The 23,158-nt window shown below is 40.6% G+C and overlaps 1 protein-coding gene and 1 long non-coding RNA gene across 5 annotated transcripts; one reads left to right on the top strand and one right to left on the bottom strand.

Moving 5' to 3' along the window:
- The first annotated feature begins 55 nt into the window (after nucleotides 1-55).
- GGPS1 (geranylgeranyl diphosphate synthase 1) lies at nucleotides 56-17,824 on the top strand. 4 transcript variants are annotated; one of them, XM_064487851.1, is made up of 5 exons: nucleotides 56-281; nucleotides 4,248-4,340; nucleotides 6,236-6,306; nucleotides 6,550-6,865; nucleotides 17,802-17,824. In XM_064487851.1, the coding sequence occupies exons 2-5, from the start codon at nucleotides 4,271-4,273 to the stop codon at nucleotides 17,807-17,809; spliced, it is 465 nt and encodes a 154-aa protein (XP_064343921.1). In that variant the 5' UTR covers nucleotides 56-281; nucleotides 4,248-4,270; the 3' UTR covers nucleotides 17,810-17,824. The 4 variants fall into 4 exon arrangements, with proteins under 4 accessions (XP_064343921.1, XP_064343920.1, XP_031316680.1 ...); XM_064487850.1 differs by lacking the exon at nucleotides 17,802-17,824 and adding an exon at nucleotides 16,153-16,253; XM_031460820.2 differs by lacking the exon at nucleotides 17,802-17,824 and adding an exon at nucleotides 2,667-2,767 and having other exon boundaries at nucleotides 6,550-7,617.
- Nucleotides 11,666-23,118, bottom strand: LOC105088832 (uncharacterized). Its single transcript, XR_837118.3, has 3 exons — nucleotides 22,961-23,118; nucleotides 19,137-19,272; nucleotides 11,666-13,473 (listed from the first exon to the last, which is right to left on the bottom strand). It is a non-coding gene; the product is annotated as an uncharacterized LOC105088832 (long non-coding RNA).
- Nucleotides 23,119-23,158: the final 40 nt, after the last annotated feature.

Genomic DNA, 23,158 nt, shown 5'->3' with positions numbered 1-23,158 from the left:
GAAACGGGAGGGGGAGGGGAGGGGGAGGGGCGGGGCAATCAGGCAGAAGGGAGGAGGCAACGACGCCTGCGCATTGTGAGCGGGATGGCGCATTTTCTTGCACCGAGTAATGCGGTGTCGCTGGCGGCTGAGGAGGGCGGAGAGTTGTTTGGTGAAGTAGGAGGGAGGATTCATGGAGGGGTCAGGAGGACCCCGGGTCTGAACGATAAGGTGGGAAGTTGACGCTGGGTACTGCTGCTGCCGGCCCCGCGGCGTGAAAGTTGTGATATCATCCTCGAACCGTGAGTGGCTGTGGCGGCGGCTGAGGGGAACCCGGATGGGGAGGCGGGTGGGGGAGGCTGGGGGCGGAGCCGACGGGAAAGAAAGAGAGGAGGGTGAGGACCCGGATGCTGAACCGGATTGTGTACGAATTTTCCATCCTCTGGCTGGAGACGGGGAGGAGCTGGGGGGCGGAGAGGGCAGAAGGGGTGCCTAAGCGGGGAGGAGTTGGACCCTCGTCGACCGTACCCGTCGGCCCAGCCTCGTGAAAAGCTGCCTCGAAGTCTTTAAATTCCCTTCCCGTCTTCCTCAGGCAGGCTCCTTCAGACCCGTCACCTCCCGGAGTCTGAGTGGAAGGGTTCGCTCTGCGCTGCACGGCCGCGCTTACATCTGTGTGTCGTTTTAGCGGTTCTCAGACCATTCGCTTAAAAAAAATATTTTGCATATTTTCACGTTTTATTTGCCACCGGGTGCCCTTATTTCATCCTCTAACTCGTTGGGAGGCACTGTCCGCTAGTTCCTTCGTTCCTTTCGTCCTTTGCGTATTTGAACGCTTACCAGGTGGGAGAACGGGTCTGGCCCTGCCTTCGTGGACCTGAGCCTGGGGAGACGGGCAGATACCCAGCGAGGTGGACACTCGAGGGAGTGAGGGGCTGCAACAGGTGTGAGTGCTGCCAAGCAGAGCTCCGTGGGGCCAGGACTATTGGAAATAGGGGATTTGCCCTCGGGACAGAAGGGAAGGCTTTCCTGAGCAAGTGAGGCTCAAGCTGAGAGCGGAAGGGTTAGTGGGAGTTTTAACTAAAGGAAGGACATTCCAGACAAAAAATACCGTATTGGAAAGCTTTCGGTCCAGAGGGAGCTTTTTTTAAAGTATAAGGAACTGAGGCTGGAGGGGAGGGAGGGTGCCCACCGACCCTGATATGCTTTGTTGCGGGGGGAGGTCTATCATTATTTAAGAGCAATGGGGTATCTTCAGAGGGATCCCACTCGGGAGATAGGACCAGATTTAAATTTGGAAAAGATCACTAGCTTTAGAGTAGAAGATAGATCAGTGGAATTGGGTTAGAGGAGCGAGTGCAGGGAGCCCAGACAGGAAGTTTTTGCTTAAGTAGCCCACACAAAGGAGAGAATCTGGTTTTGTATTCATTAATATTCATCATCCGTGGTTTGAACAAGTTTAAGGCAGTTTCCCAGTTTTGAAAATGAGTAGTTTCAGACTCTTATAGAGGCATTCAGTGGTTCTTACTCGGTCAGAAAGTAAATTAGAGTTCATGTAACACACTAGTGCCTCTCTAGTATGTGATAGCTGAAATTCCTAGGTGTGACAAATTGGACTTCTGGGTAAAAAGAAAAAGCGCCAAGTCACAATATATGCCACTGTAATGTAGAACCCCTTAGACTCTCAGGACACGGAACAGATTGGTTTTGAATACCGAGAAGAATTGAGGTTTTCCCACAGTTGAGATTACTACATATAAACATTCTCTGGGAAAGGAGCATTATTGACTTGTTAAGTGAGCATTCTTAAACTCACCTGAGTGAACAAAGGACAGAATGATTTTTAAAAATTCATAACTAATATTTTTTAACTCAAAAAAAAAATCAGCCAAAGTTCAGCCAAAGCCCTAAGAGTTGAAACAGGTTAGCTCTGATTTCTGTGCAACAGAGTATACTTGTTACTGGTCCAGACAGGCACAAAAGAGAATTACTGAAAGTTGGTCTTACTGATTTTTGAATTAAGTCAGATGTGTTCTGGAGGCTGTACAAAAGATAAACATGATTTTTGTTCCCAACATAATTGGGAAGAGATGGCTACTGGCTGGTTTAAATAGAGTAGTATATAGAAGATGCTTTTTTTTTTTTAATTGTACCTTTAATTCTGTTCAGTAGTCTTTTAACTGTGTGATTATTCTTCCTGAGTATCATTTTCTTTTTTTTTTTTTAAGAATCTCTTTAAGAATAAGGTAATCGAGCACTACTACATATAAAGTAGATAAGCAGCAAAAACCTTCTGTATAGCACAGGGAACTATACTCAATTTCTTGTAATAAACTATAACAAAAGAATCTGAAAATATATGTATATGTACAACTGAATCGCTTTTCTTTGCACCTGAAACTAACATTGTAAGTCAACTACCTTTCAATAAAAAAAAGTTTTTAATAGATAATAAAAGAATAAGGTAATCTATGTCAAAATTTAAACAATGTAGGTAATAGGTTACTAAACTAGTATTCGTATTATTTCAAAATATTTTCTCAACTTTTTTTCCCTTGCGACTCACTTAGTATTAACTGTTGGTCAAGGCAGATGTAGACATTTTCTAAACAGAAGGTTTCTCTTTGGATTCATGTTGCTAAAATTATTTCCTCTGGGAAGTGCTGATTTTTTATGATTATTTCACCTAGATACTCAAGAGTAGACCACAGAAGACACACTTTTCAATCTTTAGGCTCATGATCCTAGAGATCAAATCATTGTCCCAAGAAGCAAAAGGAAGTAGACAAAGGTGAGAAACCTTCTAAAATGTGCCAGAGGTTAGAGCTGTTAAAAATGAAGACTTCTAACAGGAGGACAAACAAAAATAGCAAGAGATTGTTTACAAAGGAATAGTAGAGATTCAGTAGTAAAGGAGGACTCTAGGAAAACCATGAGTGATGTTCTAAGAAATATTGAAGTAAATGTAAAATCAGAAAAATAAATCACTATGGGGACTATTTTTAATGATACAACTTCATTCAAGTTAATGCATGTCTTAATCAGAATTTCTGAGATGGATTTATTGTGGAGAAAATACAGAAGAGGAGTTTTCCCCTTCTATTTTAAATATACAGTTAACCCTTGAACAATATCAGTTTGAATTGCACAGCTCCACTTATACACGGATTTTTTAAAAAGAAATACTATAATAGTACACAATTTGCAATTGGCTGAATCTGTGAATACAGAATCGGGTATGGAGGGCCAACTGTAAAATAATATTCAGATTTTCAGCTGCTGGGGTAGTTCTGAGGGTGTTGGTGCCCCTAAACCCCATGCTGTTCAAGGGTCAAATGTATAAAACAGTCATTTTAATGCTCATAGAAAAGTCTGTTTACTCATTTATGTGATCAGTCAAATATAGGAGTATCTAGTTCTGTGGGTTTGTTTTGACATTGGTGTCAAAAAAATTTTTAAGCCTTTTATGGTTGATTAAAATAGGAAAGGCTTTTTTCTTCATTTCATTTTTTTTTTCCCTTAATGGAGGCACCAGGGATTGAACACGTGACCTCATCCATGCCAAGCATGCACTCTACCACTGAGCTATACCCCCACCCCCAGGAAAGGCTTTTTAATATAAGCTTTCTAATTAACGAAACCACTTACAATCCAGGTGAACACTTTGACCAATGTAATCACCTAAATGAAGCCTTTCCTTATTTTTTTCATGAGATACAATTTACATATCATGTAGTTTTCCCATTCCAAGTGTATAGTTCAGTGTGTTTTATTATATTCACAAGGTTGGGCCTTGTGAACCATCACTACAATCTAATTTTGAAACACTTTGATCCCCTCAGTAAGAAACCCCATTAGCAGTCACTCTGTTCCCCTCTCCACCCAGCCCTATGCAATCATTAATCTGCCTTCTGTCTCTATAGATTTGCTATATCTGAACATTTCATATAAGTGGAATCATACAATGTGTAGTCTTTTAAAAAATGTTTTTTGGCGGGAGGCAATTAGGTTTATTTATTTATTTTTAATGGAGATATGATTGAACCCAGGACCTCACTGAGCTATTACCCTCCCCACAATATGTGATCTTTTGTGACTGTCTTCTTTCACTTAGCATGTTTTTAAGATTTCATATGTATAGAACTTCTTTTAAAACCAAACTGGAAGTCTACTTTTACAAAAAAAAAAAAAATCTTGAAATACAAATTCCTTTGCTTGTCAATACTCAGTTTACTTAATTACGTTATCTTTACATTTCTCCTTTTTTACAGATCAGCTTTGAAATTTGAAAACAATGGAGAAGACTCAAGAAACAGTCCAAAGAATTCTTCTAGAACCCTATAAGTACTTACTTCAGTTACCAGGTAACAGTTTAGTTGTAGTACCTTTAGGGCCGTTTTTATAGAGTAGTGGTCATGTACGTGTTAGCATACAGGAAAGGTTAGACATGCCAGCTCTTGAAATTTTCTATTTAAGGTGATACATATGAGGAAAATGACAATGATTTTTATAATTTTTTCTTAAAAGGGACATTTTTGAGGCACCCCTTTAAAAATATCCAATTGTTTAACATACCTTAAAAAAATAATACTTAAAGAAATAATACTTAACATACCTTAAAAAAATAATACATTTAAGTATCTCATTAGAGGTTTTATCCTTTATGGATGCCCTACTGTTTAGATACTAAGGGATGTCACGCAATTTGTATAACAACAAAAAGTTTTGTTTATCGTTTTCCACTGTCACACACACTGCATTTCTTACACTAATTCCTTAAAGAGACAAATAGCAATGCATCTAAAGCACGTTGCTTGCAAGCATAGCCCCCGTTATTCCTGTAAAAAGATGAGCCTCTTGGACATGGCGTCCTGAAGAAACACCTGCCTAATCATATATGCGTACTTGTTTTGTTTTGCTGTTTTTTTAACTTTGTCTGGAAAATGATGGTAGCAAATAAAAACTCAAGCATATGATAATGGGTTCTTATGATAAAAATTCACATATACGCTAGATCCTAGATGACAGGGAAGAAGTATTAAAACAAAACTGTGGTGCCTGTAAGTTAAGCCATTTATTGTACTGTTTCCAGTATACATTCTGAAGGGAAGGGAAGTATGGCTGCACATTGATTCTCTGTTCTTCATCTTCTAAACTTGTTTTTTAAAGTGATAGGGTTACTTTGCACAGTTGTGCATTCTTTGTATAGACCAGATTGCCCTTGTTAAACTGGAAAGTAGAGTAAAAGTCTAAATGATATAATTGCTACTCAGACCATGTTCACCTTAAGGGTTAATAGACAGGAGATGCTTCCAAAATCCTGACAGCTCCTTCCCTTTTTGACTTCTCACAGAAAGTGAAACTTTGTTCCATTTGGGTATGCCATGAGGGTTTGTGTATTCGTTTGGATGATTGGTGCAGAGAAAACACAAATAGGACTTAGAAAAGACTGGGTTTGTTTGCTGAAACTTTTTATGTAACTATTTTCCTGAAGCCTAATCTGAAATTAGGATGTTACTGGGCATTTACTTAAGCAAGAAGCTCATAGAATGAACATTTTTATTAAATGAACTGGTTGTAGTTTTTATCTATTACTACTTTATTTGGGGGCTAAAATGACTTCTAGTGGTGACTACTACCCAAAGACCTCTCTTGAGTTCTCTGTGTAAGAAAAAAATATTAAAGAACTAATCACCCTAGTCAAAAATAAAGATACTAACCTTGACTAAATTCAGGATGTTAAAAGGGAATACTTCATGGGGCGGTAATCCTACTTTTTCATATGAAAGAAGTAGAGCTGTCCAGTCTCTAAAATCTTAATTCAAAGGAATGGTAGATAATTTTAGGAGGTAATTCAGTAGCAAAGTACATTTACTTACAAATACCTCTGGTTTCTGGGCAGTGCTGACGGCCACTGACTGGCCTCCCTTTGCAAAAAAGGAATGAATTAGATTATAATTCCTTAAAAGTTCATTCCATTCCAAAACTTAATATAAGTTAAGATGAAAGGAATAGGCTTACTAATGGGCACTGGAGTACTTTAGCAACTCTTTTGCCTTCCCTAATTTTAAAAGGTTGTGCATTTTAGGATTTTTGGCCGAGGGGGCAGTGGGGGCCCAGCCATGGAACGCCAGCTCTGCAGTAGGCAGATTGATGGGGCTGGATTTATCAAGTCTGATCAGTTTTAGAGGAAGTTTCTGAATGTGTTTCTGATCATTAAAATATTAATTTATTGCCAAATTTTATTCTTTAAATGCAGGTAAACAAGTGAGAACCAAACTTTCACAGGCGTTTAATCATTGGCTAAAAGTTCCAGAAGACAAGCTACAGGTATTTAGGCAATTCTAACCTTATTCTTAATCCCCAAGAAATTAATAGATATTATGTAAAAATACCCCATTAATTCAGTTTAATGCTCATGCAATGTTTTATATTGAGGTTGCTGGATAATTATTAGTTTTAAAAACTCAGACATCTGACACTTTGATAGTCTGTTACTATACAATAAGTATTTATAAGAGCTTTTGAACAGTTCAAATAAAATTAAATTTTTCAATTGTATTTCCTGTTAAGATTATCATTGAAGTGACAGAAATGTTGCATAATGCCAGTTTACTCATCGATGATATCGAAGACAACTCAAAACTCCGACGTGGCTTTCCAGTGGCACACAGCATCTACGGAATTCCATCCGTCATCAATTCTGCCAATTACGTGTATTTTCTTGGCCTAGAGAAGGTCTTAACCCTTGATCACCCGGATGCAGTGAAGCTCTTTACCCGCCAGCTTTTAGAACTCCATCAGGGCCAGGGCCTCGACATCTACTGGAGGGATAATTACACCTGTCCCACGGAAGAGGAGTATAGAGCGATGGTGCTGCAGAAGACAGGTGGGCTGTTTGGCTTAGCAGTAGGTCTCATGCAGTTGTTCTCTGATTACAAAGAAGACTTAAAGCCACTACTTGACACACTTGGGCTCTTTTTCCAAATTAGGGATGATTATGCTAATCTGCACTCCAAAGAATATAGTGAAAACAAAAGCTTTTGTGAAGATCTAACAGAGGGAAAGTTCTCATTCCCTACGATTCATGCTATTTGGTCGAGGCCTGAAAGTACCCAGGTGCAGAATATCTTGCGCCAGAGAACCGAAAACGTAGATATTAAAAAATACTGTGTACATTATCTGGAGAATGTAGGTTCTTTTGAATACACCCGGAATACTCTTAAAGAGCTTGAGTCTAAAGCCTATAAACAAATTGATGCATGTGGTGGGAACCCTGAGCTAGTAGCGCTGATAAAACACTTAAGTAAAATGTTCAAAGAAGAGAATGAATAATATTAAGCCATTCTTGATTAGGCCTGATAGCTTACTTGTCTTTTAGCCAATTACCTTTTTACAAATTTGGACCAAGCTGTTAGTCTCCAAAAACAGTGAGATGGTGTAGGTATGAGTGAGGCTATTCTACTTAGAATCTTTGTGAACAGGTAATCATCACAGCACAGAGCTGAAGGAGTCAAAAGTTGCCACATCCAAATAGGTCTGCTTTGAATGTCAGAATGTGCTATGTTGGGACCTTGTGGCCGAGTCTGCTGCGAATGTTCTGTTGATTCTGTCAATAAAGAAGACTTCAGCTTCCAGGAATTTTTATCGACACTTTTTATGCACTATACAGGCAGGTATCAGTGCATCTGCCCCAGTTCCAAGCCAGTGACAATTTGGGACCAATTTCTTAAGTGTTCCTGCTTAGAATAGCTCATTCCCCTCCCTGGAAACTCCCTCACTAAAGTCTTCCATGAAAAAGCAGACGGTGACAAGCAGGGAGCATTCTGATCCGTTTTTTCAGCTCCCTTCTTTCCTTCCTCCCTACCCAGCATATTCTGCTCTTTAACCAAGTAGTGTCCCTGAGTGAAATGTACACGTTAGCCCAGTTTCTTTTTCCCTCGTAATGTGACTTGTGCCTCAAAACTGGTAAGTACAGCAGTGTCTTTCCATTTGGGAAGAAACAAGTACATGGAAAAAGCACTTCAGGAAGGAACCTTTAAACCATTTTATATTTTCTCATCATTAGCAGTCAGAATCGTAAAAGCTGTTTGCTCACCTCAAGTATAAAAGCAGGGGGAACTGCCCTTTTCCTCCCCACCTACATCACTAACCCCTCCTGAAGGCAATTGGTGCTTGAATGGAAAGGGAAGTGGGCACCTTTAATCTCTGTGATTAAAGGAAAGCAAAGTGTTAACCTGAGAGCTAGTGCCTGACTGAAAAGTACCAAAGGCTACGCTGTCGGGCACAATTAGCTTTATAGAGCCTTAACCCTAACTCTGTCCCTTTTGTTTAATTTTAAGCCCTAAGCCCCTGGAACCATCTGTGGCCCAAGAGGTAGGGGGGTAAAAAAAAAAGACCCTGATTTCTGTGTTAAAGTATTGCTGATATCTCAAAATGAGAGTTTCTATTCTCAGTAACATTGCATCTTGTTTGATTGGTTCTACAGTGTGTTACCTTAGATCAAATCACCATATACTTGAGAAATTCTCAGCAAAGCACTCAACCAAAATCTTTTTGAAAAGTTGGGTATTTACTAACATTTAAAATAATTTGAGTCTTCTATTTTAATTGATACAAGGAAATGTCTTCTGAAAATCATAGATATTTGTGCTACACTATGGAAATTTGAACTTTGTTTTTATGAGCCTGTAATTTTTTTGAAACACTGGATTATTCAAAGGTCCAATGCTAACTGTATAGACAGAAATTACATTATTTTCCTATAAGGATTAAGATTGCTTATGTAGATTATTCCCTACCTAATCAAGTTCAGTTTTGACCTGGTGCTACTCATAGTTTTGTCATTTTTGTCATGCCTTTAAATGACAGAAATGCTTGACATTGAATTGGGGACTTATAAGAAGACTCATTTTACCTATTGAATAATTAAAAATCCATTCTTTTTACTTGACATATAATCATGGTTAATACAGAAGAAAATCAAACTGATCTTATTTGTTGGCAAAATCAAAAGAACGAAGGCTAGTTATGTTGCCATGAATCACTTTCGGACCTCAGCAAGATTTTAAATACATCGGCTCTTCTCATTTCAGCGTGTCAGCTTCCTGACTTGACTCCCTGCCCTTCCTAACCTACACCCCATAGTTGTTCACTTCCCGGAGCCTTCCCAGGGCTTTCCCATATCACTTTCCTCCTTTCCTGAGGCCCCTCTCGTCCGCCTGCTCCCAGTGCTGGAGGAATCCAGCTGTACGCTTTGCTCCTCCCGCAGTGCCGAGTGGCTGCTGGGGAACGTGTGGGGAACTGCTCCTGTCGCCAGTGCAGGTTAATCTAGGAAAGCCTTGATAGCCCTTTTATTTTTTCATCTAATCCTGACAGAGACTTAAAATTTGTCACTCTAGCATCCCCTGCTCCTCCACTTTTCTCCTATTCAGTGTAAACTTCTAGTTTTCCTCCCCTGTACTTCCTTAGAGCTTGTCTGCAGTCTGCTTTCGGCTCAGGAAAAGTTGTTTGCCGTCCTGCCCTAGATCAGACAAGCTTTCCTGTTCTTGGTTCCCTCCCTTCCTGCCTTTTGAGGGCCTTATTTCATTCCCTGCCTTGTATCCACAAGGTTTATCCACTGGCCCTTTTTTATGCAGTGTACTGGGAGGGAGGAAAAAGGAGACATGTACATTTGTGAAATACCTATTAGGTACCACATGTCTTATGTTTTTCTCATTAAGTGTTTACTGAGCAGAGCCAGGACCCTGAATACAGGTCAGAGTACTTTGTTTTTCAGTACTGCTGACCACCTATTCTGTAAGCACACCTAACTATGTTTCAAAGTTTAGAAAGCACCAGTCTATTGTAATGTACTGAACGGTTTCTCTTCCTATGATCTGTATCCACTCCAGTCTATACTTCATACTCCAAAGCTGTCTCTCTAAAGCACAGATCTGATTATGTCATTCTGATGGTTTAAATTCTCTGAATCCCCAGTACTGCCACCTGTAAATTCCTTGGCATAATATATAAGGCTTTTCAAAATCTTATCTCCAACCTACGGTAACCAACCATGTGTTCTAACCGTATTTTCTCTCCTCACACACACTATCCTCTGCCAGGAAATACTCCTCACGGCCAGGACAGTATTCTGTTACTCAATTCATTTAGAGTGTTTCTTGAGATCCTATAAGCTAGAGCCTTTGCTAGACTTTGGACATAGAAGAGTGATGGACAGTCTTAACCTCGTGTGATTTTTCTGTCGTGGAGACTGGGAAGTAAATAGCCAGTTATTGAACAGTATTGTTCGCGCTGGGATCAGGGCCCCTAAGTACTTGTTTACATGTGATCTACCTTCCTATGCTCAGCAGCACTTAATAAATGTTCATGAATGAATAAATCTTCTAGACTATAATCTCCCACCTCCCAAGGGTTCCATAAAACATCCTGTGTGTGAAAAGATACCATAAACTTCAGATGTTAGCTTTTATGTTCATGTGATTCTTCTACCTCTTAATTCTTGCTTTAATGATTCTTAGTCAATGCTCTATCCCTTCTGAAAGCATTCTTAAGACTGTTTACTTTCAGTTTTGTCCATAATTACCACTGTATCAAAACCCTGACCACCTTATATTCAAGACCCTTATTTTAGCTATTCATCTGAGTTCTCTGTTACCAGCTTGAAATCAACATATTTAAAACCAAATTATACATCCCTTCCTATCCCTTTACCAATCCAAATAGTGGAATAAAACCACTTCACCCCCCTGCCTTTTCTACCACCATTGTCATTCCTCAGGTGAGCCAGGAATGTATCTTTGACTTATTTCTCACCCTTGCCTCTTATCCAGTCCTCCCAAGTCCTGTAGATTTGTCCTTTGAGGTGTCCCTTATCTGTCCCTTACTTTCCGTATTCAGTTCCTTTCCATTTTCACTACAGCACTTAGAACAGCCTTTGTTGCCGTACATGCTGGGCCAGTATTTGGTAGTTGAAATACAGAAAAGGAGTCATGATAATGAATCCCACAGTAATGTGAATTCAGATACAATGCAGTTGGCACTTGGCTCCCCAGCCTTCTACCACCTCCAGTTGGCTAACTGCAGACTTGCTCTCTTATTTCATTAAACCTTGTAATAATGCAACCTCATATTTTATGTGATTGAATATACTGGGCCTTTGCAAGTTGTATGGCATAATTTGACCATACTCTTGTTAAAGATCGTAATAGTGCAATAAGCAAAAATATTAATGGTACATATTTCACTATTAACCCATTAGTTCCCGTTAATTGTGTAGAATGTTTCATGGCCATTGATTAACGGGCATCCTGTCACGGAGGCATCTGGGGAGCATTTGTAGCACTTTCTGCCACGTCTTGCACATTCTTTACAAAGTATTCTATGCTTTTGGAGAATGACCAATTTATCTTTGAATTGTATTTGTTACAATACATAAAGAAAAATATATCTGAAGATTTGAAAATTGGTATAATGAATAATGGAAGATATTTAGACCTCAGTGGGCAGAGTAATTCTAATGGTAAGCTACAAAAGTAATTTATAAATCTCACCAAAACTTGTAAAGTCACTTAATAAGAATCCTAAAATGGGAATAGTTAAATATTTGAAAAGTAAAAAAATTTAAAGAGATTTAGCTTTCTAATAGCTGTTATTATTTTACAAGAAAAATGATTTGTTAAATTTGACACTGTTGATTAACTATAACAAAACGAAGTAGCTATTCCAAGAGACAAACGAACAGATTTTCTAATACATTTTATGAAATTGCATTTGTAGTCTGATAACAGAAATTAAAGCATCATTTTTTTTTTAAGTTTGTTCAATTTATTGAATCCTGAAACTTGGCCAGTTTAGGTTTGCAAAGCTCTAGATTGAAGATGAACAAAAGTAAAATTATAGCATTCACTAAAATGGCTTAGCACTAAAGATATAAAATATATAATTTTAGACACTATTAGAAGGCTTAGAAAAAATCTGAACATAATTGCTGGTAGTTCAGAGGAAGCCGAGAGAGGATTCAGCACCATGAAGAATGTCATTACTATTAGGGGAAATTTTCAATTTATTAAGACCACAAGTCACCTGTGACTGTCAGTTTGATGAGGAAGCTGTGGGAGGACTCATTGCAGTTTACTGTGTTGCATCACAGCTCAGACAGGAGCACCTTTGAGCTAGTGACTACTGCAGCAAACAAGGCCAATCATTTCCTCCTGCCTCAGAGCATCAGCACAGCACATGTGGATGATTACTGTCGCTTGACTTGTTTCCCTGGAATCCCTTCTCTTCTTTCAGTCCATGTTGCACACAACTGCCAAATTAATCTTAATTATTTGCTTCCACTTTATGCCTCTATTCAAAAATCATTTCTTTATAGGACAAACACTTTAGCTTCACAGTCAAAGCTCTCTATACTCTGCTGCTCGTCTCCCACCGTCCCTTCCCTTCATTCAAGCCCGACTGCTCGTTCCCACTCTCATGCCTGTGCTCATGACTGGTTCTGAGCTGCTCCCCTGCCATCCACTAATTTGCTCTGTCTCTAAAGTCTAAAGTTGTATTTCCTTGCTGAAGACTTCTGTTCCAAATCAGGATGTCTTTGTAATAATTAAAAATAGTAACAATGTAAATAGATGAAACAAACCCCTCCCTCCATTCAGATAAAAAGTGAGAGGATGGTCTGGAGCTTAGTATTTAGTAGAGACCTTACAAAGTAAGTGTATAAGAATTTGGCCTTGAAGATAGCCTTTAGTTAACTAAGATAATAAATAGCCATTAAAAGGCACATGGCTGGCTCAATAAAGAGTCTTTTTGTTATTCTCTGCAGACCCATTGCTCTCGAAAGGTGAGGAGCTGACTGTTGTAAGGCAGCTGGAAAACATTTCTTTAATAGGAGTATATAACAGTGTTTCCCCAGTTTGAATAGTGTACCATCTCCTTTAAAAGAAAAATGATTATCCTGGACCTCTACTGTTGACTTAGGTTATTTTTGTTACATTGCTGTGTAAGTAAAATAATTCAAGGCATAAGCTTCTGGAGGGGACATGTTTGTTGTTCACTGGCCATTCCCCCAACCTGATTCTCCCTGATCACATTGCTGTTTCCTTCTGGTGAATCACCTCTCCCCAGTTGTGTCCAGCCAGGGTACCCTGCCTTCCCATACAGAAGCCACAGGATCCCAGGAGGTTGCTGTATCCTTCCTCTTGCTGCCCTGCCACAGTCAAAGGGTGATACGTGACCTAATCTTGACCAATTGGAGTCTGTCTCCAGGGAGATTCTTGAGTGGGAAAGACTGTTGGAGTCCATTCAGCTGGTAGGAGGAAACTGACCAAATGGCTAAATAGTACTTGCTATTCTGGGTTCTTTTCTGGCTCTTGTTCTTCCCTGGTTCTTTGTCCTGAACCTGAACCTGGAGCTTCAGCCCTCCCGTTGTGCTGTGAGCTGTTTAGTATCCTTCCAGTAAACCCCCGTTGTTCTTAAGGTAGGCAGATCTTCTCTAAGCTGTCAGGAGAGAAAAACAAGAAAATGCAAGGTTAGGAGACTAAGTTAGCATTTGTGTGAAAAAAAATTATCAAAGAAAACATTTTGCATACATTACCCCTAGGACGGGAATGGAGGGACCTGGAAAGCAGGAGTAGCAGAGTAGCTTCTCACCGTATACCCGTTTATGGCTTTTGACCTTTGAAGCTTGGGAATGTACTATCTATTCAAATTTTGAAATTTTTAAAAGTCGTAGGAGCAATAAACAAGAAATATCATCAGTAATGCTAAGCAGATCATCTTTAAAGGGTGGCTCCTTAACATTCAGTATTCAGGGAAGACCTTTCTGAGGAAGTAGCCTTTAAGCTAAGCTCTGACTGATAAGAAAAGCCATACCACAATCCTGGTGAAGAGCAGCTGAAACACAAGGAATCCAAAGGTCTTAGGTAGGAAAGAGCTTGGCTGATAGGTACAGGATAACATAGGGACTAGATCATGTAGGACTGCCGAACAGAGTAGGAACTTGACATATTAACCTAAGTGCAACTGGGAAGCCAATGAAGGTTTCAGGAAAGTGAGTCACAGGATTTAATTGATCTTTATAACAGAGCATCCTGGCATCTGAGTGGAGGATGGGTTTGTCAAGGGCCAAGAGAAGAGGCAAGGAGATCTATGCAGTGATGGTCGCTAAAGCAAGGGTGGAGGCAAAGGACACAGTATGAAGAGGTTCAACTGGGGATTATTTTGAAAGGAGTTGGTAGGAATTACATGTGGATATAATGTAGAGTTAATGAAAAGAGGAATTAGGGATGACTGCTAGGTTTTTGGTTTTTTTTTTTAAGAAATTGAGTGGTACCATGAATTGGATTTAGTAAAACAGGGGAGAAACAACTTTTAGGGGGAAATTAGAGTTGCCTATGAGCTATCCTAGAGGAGATGGCAAGAAGGAATTTGCATGCACAAGGCTAGATAGAGTTCAGAGGAGAGAGCAAGCAAGGCTGGAAGCTGGATGCGTGCGCCATTGACACGTAGGTAATGTATAAAGCCACAGGACTGGGTAAGCTCCTCTAGGGACAGTGTGTGAATAAGGAAAAGGAGGGGCTTGGCACTGATTCCTGGGCACTCCACTTCTGGTTATCTATGTGTGTATGTGTGTGTGTGTTTGTAATGTTTTAGAAACAGCTTTATTGATTCACATACCATGTAATTTTAAACTGTACAATTCAGTGGGTTTTGGTATATTCATGGGATTATACAACCATCACCACATTCTGATTTCAGAATATGTTTGCTGCCCCTAAAAGAAACCCCCATCGCTAATTGCATTCACTTCTCATTCCCCACCTCTACCCCGACCCCAACCCTAGGCAGCCATGGATCCACTTTCTGCCTCTGCAGACTTGCCTATCCTGGATGTTTCACATAAATGGAGTCGTACACTATGTGGTCTTTTGTGACTGGCTTCGTTCACTTAGCATAGCGTTTTCAGGGTTCATCTGTACTGTATCAGAACTTCAATTCTTCCGAAGTCTGAATAATAGCCCACTGTATGAAATGCCACATTTTGTTTATCCATTCATCAGCTGATGAACATTTGGATGGTTCTTCCTTTTTGCTGTTATGAATAATGCTGCTATGAACAAGTTTTTATGTGGATATATATTTTCATTTCTCTTGGGTAATAATATGGACTGAATGTTTGTGTCCCCCTAAAATGTATATGTTGAAGCGTCAACCTCCAGTGTTTCTGTATTTGGAGATAGGATCTTTATGGAAGTAATTAAGGTTAAATGAGGTCATAAGGATGGGAACCTGATCCAATAGTATTAATGTCATTATAAGAGGAGACTTGAGAGAGACTTTTTCTCTCTTTCCACCATGTGGGGACCCAGTAAGAAGGTGGCCACCTGCAAACCAGGAAGACAGCCCTCACCAGGAATCAAATCAGCTTGCATCTTAATCTTTGACTTCCAGCCTTCAGTACTGTGAGAAAATAAATTTCTGTTGTATAAGCTACTCAATTTGTGGTATTTTATTACAGCAACCCGAGCCAGCTAAGAAAGTTAAATACTTAGCTGAGTTATATGGTACTTTTGCTTTATCTTTTGAGGAGAGAGTATATCTTAAGAATGTGCTTATTGGGAGAGGGTATAGCTCCATGGTAGAGTGCCTGCTTAGCATGAGCAAAGTCCTGGGTTCAATCCCCAGTACCTCCATCAGATAAAGAAAGAAATGAACAAATAAATTAACAAACCTAATTACCTCCCCCACTAAAAAAAAAAAAAAAAAAAAAAAAAGAATGTGCTTATAAATAATGCTGCAATTAATATACTGTAGTAAAAAAGAACAAATTTGACTCCATATTAGATCTGCTCCTTGAGTTTTGACCACTGCACCCTGTTTTCTAGGCTTAGTCTTGCTGGCTCTGCACCTTTTGTAAAACAGTGTTGCCTTTAGTCTGAAATATACAGGAGAGCCCATTCTTAAGGCTCTGACCTTTAAGGGTGTCAGCACTTCTGCACTTATGTAGAGACGGCAAGTTGCAGAATAGAGAATAACCTTTGTTTTGTTGGAGGTTTACAGGGACACCATGGCCTGACCCACATGGACAGCTGCAAGAACAAAGAATTCCTGCAGCAAGAAGTTTGCAACAACCTAACAGGTTTTTGTTTTTGTTTTTGTTTTTTTTTTGTATAAAAGGAGCCTGTATTCTGACTGGAGGAGATGGTTTTCCAAGACATTAGCCTGTCGTCATCTCGGTCTGCCGGCTTTCTGAATAAAGTCACTATTCCTTGCCCCAACACCTTATCTCCTGATTTATTGGCCTGTCATGCGGTGAGCAGAATGAGTTTGGACTTGGTAACAATACTTCTATATACATTTTTTTGTACACCAAAAGGGATTCTTGATAATACACTCCTTTTTGGGGTACAAAAAAGTATATGAAAGTATATACATTGCAGCATTATTTGTAATAGAAAAAACGTGGAAAATGTTAATCAATATGAATTGATTAAGTCACAGTTCAGTGATTTAATGCATTGAAACTGCCGGTATACTGTAAGTATATAGTAGCAAAATAATTTTAGAGATATTTGTATTCTTTTCCCCCTGTTTTTCCATCTTTAGTTCCAGAGAGGTTACCCAGGCCATTTTGTGCTTTTTCGCTTCAGGGAAGTATTATGATGGTCAAGCTAAAAGAAATTTCTTGCAAGACACTTCCCTTTCTGAATTAATTTTCCTAAAACTGGAGCCTATTGAAGAGATCAGGCTAGGTGTACTGGAAGGAAGACACGGAGAAGGAGCAGCAAACAGAGCAACAGAAGAGGGAGCAAACAGAGGAGGGAGGAGAGACCCCTGGGAAGGGAGGTGCTCGTGGTCTGGGTAGCACTCGAGATGAGCCAGACTTCATGGAGGACGGACTGGACAGCAGCACTCCTGCTCTCTCCTGGCTTGCAGGCGGCTGCTGCCTTACTGGGTCCTCACGTGGTGGAAAGAAAGAAAACAGCTCACGCTCTCAGGTCTCTTCTTATAAGGATACTAATCCTATTGGATCAGGTTCTCACCCTTATGACCTCATTAATCTTAATTTCTTCCACAAAGGCCCTATATCCAAATACAGAAATATTGGAGGTTGAGGCTTCAACATAGGAATTTGAGGGAGACACAAGTATTCAGCACATAACATTACCCAAGGGAAATGAAAAAATATATTCACATAGAAACTTATACACAAATGATCGTAGCAGCACTGTGGCAGGGAAGCAGAAAGGTACCTGGCTTTGAGGGATCACTGTCAACTTCAGCAATAAAATTGTCAATGGTGTTCATGATGCCTGGAGTTGGCATGCACTCAGGTACCCCTAAAATCTCCTAGAAGCTGGTGTAACTGAGAAGTAAGAAGGCCCCAGCACTGACTGAGAGTCAATTTTCTGCTAGCCCTGCAAGAAGGAAGTGAAGAAAGAATGTTCATCCTCTTCAAGATGCTGGACTGAGTACATGTGTTTATCTTTTCTCCCTCTTGAGAAAATACTAAAAGGAAAGGAAAAGAATAAGAAGGCTAAAATACTGAAATAACATTGTGAATGGGAAGGGCTTTGTGAATGGATGAGAAATTTCAAAATGTCTGGAATACAGAAAGCAGAAAGACTACTGATTGATGAAAGCAGTGGGGATGGAGAGTGGCTGACTTGGGATCAGAAGGCTCAGGAGAACCTGAAATAGAATAATGCCCCCTCCCTGAGATGTCCATGTCCTCACCCCCAGATCCTGTAGATATATTAGGTTATGTAGCAAAAAGGAATGAAGGTTGGGAGTTGAAATTACACTAATTGATAATCTCAAAATAGATAAATAGATCATCTTGAATTATCCAAGTGGACCCATTGGCAACTACAAGTATTCTTCAAAGTGGAAGAGAGAGGCAGAAGAGGAGAGTCGAAGAATGAGATGTGAGGTTGGAGCCAGGGTTGGAGTGGTGTGACATGAGGACCCAACTCTGAATGTGGAGCAAGGGTCCACAAGCCACAGGCGGCCCATGGCCTCTAGAACCTGTGAGGACAAGAAAAGAGATTCTCCCCTGGAGTCTCCAGAAGGGAACACAGCCCTGCTGATACCTTGAGAAGTGCTGGACCTCTGCAGAACTCTAAGATAATAAATATAAGCTGCTTTAAGCCACTAAGGTTGTGGTAATTTGTTAGAGAGGCACTAAGAAGCTAACTGGAACAGCTCTATACTTATCAACAAAGAAGGTGGGAGTGACAAACGTGGATGAAAACAGAAATTCATTGATAGTCTGTAAATGGAGGGGCACACTCCCCCATGTTACCTCCTTCTTGTACCCCAATGGGCAGTCTAAATCATCATTGCCAGGTATTTATCCCAAAGCAAAAAAAGTAGACACCTCTAGAGAACTAGAAGTAAGTTTCTAGAAAATTTGAGCAAGTAGAATGTATTGGTGCCAAAGAGCTACACTCTTCTATTCTGGCATCTGGGAGCCTTCCTGGAGCATGATGGCTGCTCCCTTCCCTCTCACATGGCACTGAAACTCGCCAGCCAGCCAGCCAGCCAGCCCTGTCAATGAGCTGAGCTCCTATTAGCTCACATTTAGCATTTCTGCTGCCTCATTCTGTCTGAAACACAGGTGGACAACCAGAAACCCACCCACATTTATAGAACACCTGCAGTGTAACAGGGAAAGACCAAGGTGAAAAAAAAAAGGAACAAAACAATATAGAAAAACTTAATTTAGAGGAAACAAGAATAATTAAGGGAACAGAGAACATCTTAAAGTAAGACCAACCATAATCTATAAGTAGCGCCACTGGAGAGACTAGAGGAGGTACTGAACTGAACCTATGGCAGGTGGTGTTTGCCTACCCAACAGACGTTCCTCACTTCTTCCTTATGAAAAGAACCCTGATATTTCCCCCATGTTGTGTGGCCCTGTGTTTCAGGGGAAACGGAATTCTCTCTTCCTCGGGGGAGCTTAGTCTTTGTCTCTTAAGGCCTTCAGCTGGTTGGGTGAGGCTCACCCACGTTATGGAGGGCAATCTGCTTTACTCAGAGTCTACTGATTTAACTGGTGATCTCATCTAAAACAAACCTTCACAGCAATATCTAGACTGGTGTTTGACCAAATAGCTGGGTACCATGGCCTAGCCACATTGACATGTAAACCTAACCTTCAAATCACATGCCAGGATGAAAAGTTGCACATCGGAAGGTACCAAGAGTTCCTAAGAAGACTGGAGGGAAATTTGCATGATAAACACATGCCACTGTGAAGTTCCCAGAAGGCTGCCTCCTCCTGTGATGGGGCTGTGAAGACAGAAATGGAAGAAGATTGTAAAATGTTACAATGAGAGGATTAGCTTTTGATTTCTTTTTCTTATATAAACCTTCTCCAGAATGACCTTATGAACAGTTATTCATAGCCTCAACTCCTATGGTGTCCAGTTAGACACTGTGAAATCAAATATGTCTTCTGACATTGAAAATCAGGCTTAACTGATCTTGATTTTCTTTTAGGTTACCCCCCAACTCCAGAGGGGTTCTGTACTAACACAGGTGTCATGGACCCAATAACAAAAATCAAGAAAGTAGATGTAGTCACTGAGAGAGTGTGTAGCAGTTGGCAAGGACAGTTATCAGGCATGGAGCAATCAAAGGAATAAGGAAACCAGGAAGGAAGAGAATGGCTAATTGAAAAAAGAGAGTTCTTAATCTATAATCCATAGATTTCTCTGGGGCCCATTAATTGTCTTCAAAGGATTAATTAGCTCCCTAAAATTATATGTAAAATTTGCACGTATGTGGATAGCTTTCATCAGATTTCCAAAGTGATTTGTAATTCTCTGTCCAAAAGAAAAAGAGAAGAAGAAAAAAGAACTGCTGGAAAGAAACCAGAAACCATCTGGCTCCAAGGGGTGAACCATTACATGGGATATTGACTGAAAATGTTACTGAGTCCAAACTCGTTCTGCTTTCAGGCCACATGACAGGCCAATAAATCAGGAGACGAGGTGTTGGGGCAAGGAATAGGAACTTTATTCAGAAAGCCGTCAGACTGAGAAGATGGCAGACTAATGTCCTGGAGAACCATCTTACTCAAGACAGAATTCAGGCTCCTTTATCACTAAAAAGGGGAGGGGGTATGGTTGGTTGTTGCAAACTTCTTGCTGTAGGAATCCTTTGTCCTTGCAGCTGTCCCCATGGGTCAGGTCATGGTGTCCCTGTAAAACCTCCAAAACAAATGTTATTTTCTATTCTGCAACTTGTTGTTTTTATATAAGTGCAAAAGTGTTAATGTCCTTAAAGGTCAGAGCCTTGAGAATAGGCTCTCTGTATATTTCAGGCTAACGGTAGCATTATTTTACAAAAAGTGCAGAGCCAGCAAGGCTAAGCCTAGAAAACGGCACAGGGTTAAAGCCAAAGGAACAGAACTAATATGGAGTCAGATCTATTATTTTCTATTACAAAAACTGTTCATTCAGTATGGCAATGAGGTCTCGTCTTTGAAGGGCGGTTTAGCCGTGCTCCTGCAACCTCCTCTCCACTTACCTCACTGCAGACTGACTTCTGAGTCTGCCACTCTACTGAAACCGCTCTTGTCAAGGACACTGAAATTTATTTTGCAAAATCTAGTGAACAGTTCTCTCTTCTCATCTTAAGTGACTTCTCAGCAGCTGTGACCCCCACAGTCTTCCAGTTTTTCTCCTTCCTGTCTTGTTTAAGACACTATTTCCTTTTTGTGCCCTAGATGAAATGGTTACAATAGTAAGTGACCCCTCTTAACCCTCTCTCAACCCTGCCTCCCACTTCTGTTACACTACAGCACTAGAAAGACCTTCCTACAGTTTTTTTTCTTTTTACATTGCTAGATCCTTTTTATCTTGCAGCTATCAGCTCAGATGTCACCTTGAAAGTTACCCTCCCTTTACCTTCCTACTTTCAGTTGGTAACATAGCATCTATTTCCTTTTCTGCACCTAGCACATTCTGAAATTACCTATTTTATTTATGTATCATCTGTCTCATACCATTAAGATACAAATTTGTCCAAGACTGGAACATTGCATCTCTGTTTCGCTGCTAGATCTCCAGTGCCTAAAAATAGTATTTGGTGCAGAGCTGGAGCTTACTGTTTACTTGATGCAACATGAATGATGAGCCTTAAAATGAATTGTGCTGCAAATATTTGATATTTTAAGTTTGAGCTTTTTTTCCCCCTACAATGTTTTACAGATGATTTTTACAACAAAGGGGATAATTAACCCTATCAGCCTATGCTACAGAGAAATCAAGGAATATGGTGACTAAGACACCACCTTGGTGATTTGAAGTCACTTGGTGATATTTGAGAAGGTAATCGTGGAAGAACTGGAGGGGAGAGAGAGCCAAAAGATCAGGCTGAAAATGATTGAAGTGAGAGGGAGGTGAGGAATAAGAGGCCCTTTTAGGAAAAATTTAGCAGAGAAAGCACTTCAAAGTGATAACATGGTTGAAGCAGCAGTGCACAAATCAGTGTGATGAGAAAAGGACTGGAGGCAGAGAGGGGTCATTCTTTCACTTGAGGCAAAACTAGGCAAATATTATTGCAACTCGGTGGAGAGGGGAAAGTACTTTACAGAAAAAGGAGGACGTGCTTTCCATACCGGTTGTGGGGCCGGTCTGAATTTGCTGGAGGCTAGTAATTTTCAAAAACTGTGGTCATTCTCTGCCAAAAGATAATTTAAAATGCTCAAGTTAAAAAACTCCACAGCTTTTATCATGACACAAATGAATGTCAGTAAAATAACCATCTTTATTACATTTCAGTTTTCGTCTAAGTTAGGGCCAAATGTATCCCTCAACCTTCAAGAGGGCAGGAGGCTCGATCAATCAGTGATAAAGCCCGTCTGATAAAGTCCATCTGAGACAAAGCTAACAAAATGTATTAAGTTGTTGAAACAAGGGAAATCACACACCAGAGGAACTGGGTAGGGGGTGGGTCACTTAACGGGGAAAGAAAAAAAAAAAAGAAGGAAGAGGCAGACACAGCATAGGACTTGGTGGAGTGTGGGTAAGAATTAAGCAGGCTCAGGCCTCACCTATGAAGCTGACTCCAAGGTCATGTAATCCTTGAAAACTGTAAAGCTAACAAAAACGTGGAAGGTTATATCTGAAAAGACCTTATTTGAAGCGCTATGCCTGAGCTGACAAAGTGTCAAAACGATCCCCGGGACTCTGCCAGGCAGGCATGGGATGTTCCACCGTTTCTGATACGATTTTAAACAACAAAGCTTCTAAAGTTTGTTTTTTGAAACAAAGTTCCTTAGTCTATGTCCTTTCATTAATCAGCAAAAGCAGTTTTTAAAGGGTATCTCTGTGTTGAAATTCTGCCTAACTTTAACATTTAGCATGAAGGCTACCTCCCCGAAATGTTACTGTTTCCCTTTAGTTGGGCTAAAGGCCTCTTTTATTTTCACCAGCAGTAACAATACTACAGTAACAATCACCAACAATACTTACCGGCTCTAATCATGTGCCAGACTCCATGGCTAGATGCTGATGCATTATCTCATTTGATCCTCACAACCACGGTGGAGACATTTTCAAATGAGAAAACTCTTTAGAAATTAACACGTCTACGGAACGTGCGTTTTCTTAGGTATTTTATGTACTATTGCATTACTTAATTATTATTATTTTTTTATTTTGGCAGGAGGGGGCGATAATTAGGTTTATTTAATTTTGGAGGAGGTACTGGGGATTGAACCCAGCACCTCGTGCATGCTAAGTATGCGCTTTACCACTGAGCTATAGGCCACTCCCCCGCATGTGCTTTTTCTGTTACTGCATTTACCGCTTTACGTTCCGGCTAGGTAAAACTTTCTTCCCCTAGTTTTTGGGGAGTCAACACCACATTCTCCTGTGACCACCACACACTTCCTACGAGGCAGATTCTCAATAAGCATGGAGCTGAATCTCGCTTGGGTGGTAACCAGTGAACTAGGACACGCGCGTACCCGGAGTAGCTCTGTCGTTCCGGGCTTCCAGGGAACCGCCCGGGCGGCACAGGGTAGGGAGCCGGGCTGGGCTCGGGCGGGCTGACCAAGCTCCCGGAACCAGGACTCCCGCCGAACCTCGCCGCGCAGCCCGGCGGCCCCGCGCTCTCCCGCGGCGGCGGGACTTCCGGCCTCAGGAGCACTTCCGGCCAGAGCCGG

Source organism: Camelus dromedarius, chromosome 8 (genome assembly GCF_036321535.1).
Source record: "Camelus dromedarius isolate mCamDro1 chromosome 8, mCamDro1.pat, whole genome shotgun sequence".
NCBI lineage: Eukaryota > Metazoa > Chordata > Mammalia > Artiodactyla > Camelidae > Camelus > Camelus dromedarius.
Note: the sequence above shows the minus strand (reverse complement) of the source record. Positions and strands in the feature narration are given on the sequence as shown.

Bases quoted from the DNA above. Each gene is read 5' to 3' on its own strand.
- GGPS1 (XM_010979779.2), top strand. From the start codon at position 4,271: ATGGAGAAGACTCAAGAAACAGTCCAAAGAATTCTTCTAGAACCCTAT. The intron at 4,341-6,235 runs GTAACAGTTTAG...CTTTAAATGCAG, and splicing joins GTACTTACTTCAGTTACCAG to GTAAACAAGTGAGAACCAAA. The intron at 6,307-6,549 runs GTATTTAGGCAA...TTTCCTGTTAAG, and splicing joins TTCCAGAAGACAAGCTACAG to ATTATCATTGAAGTGACAGA.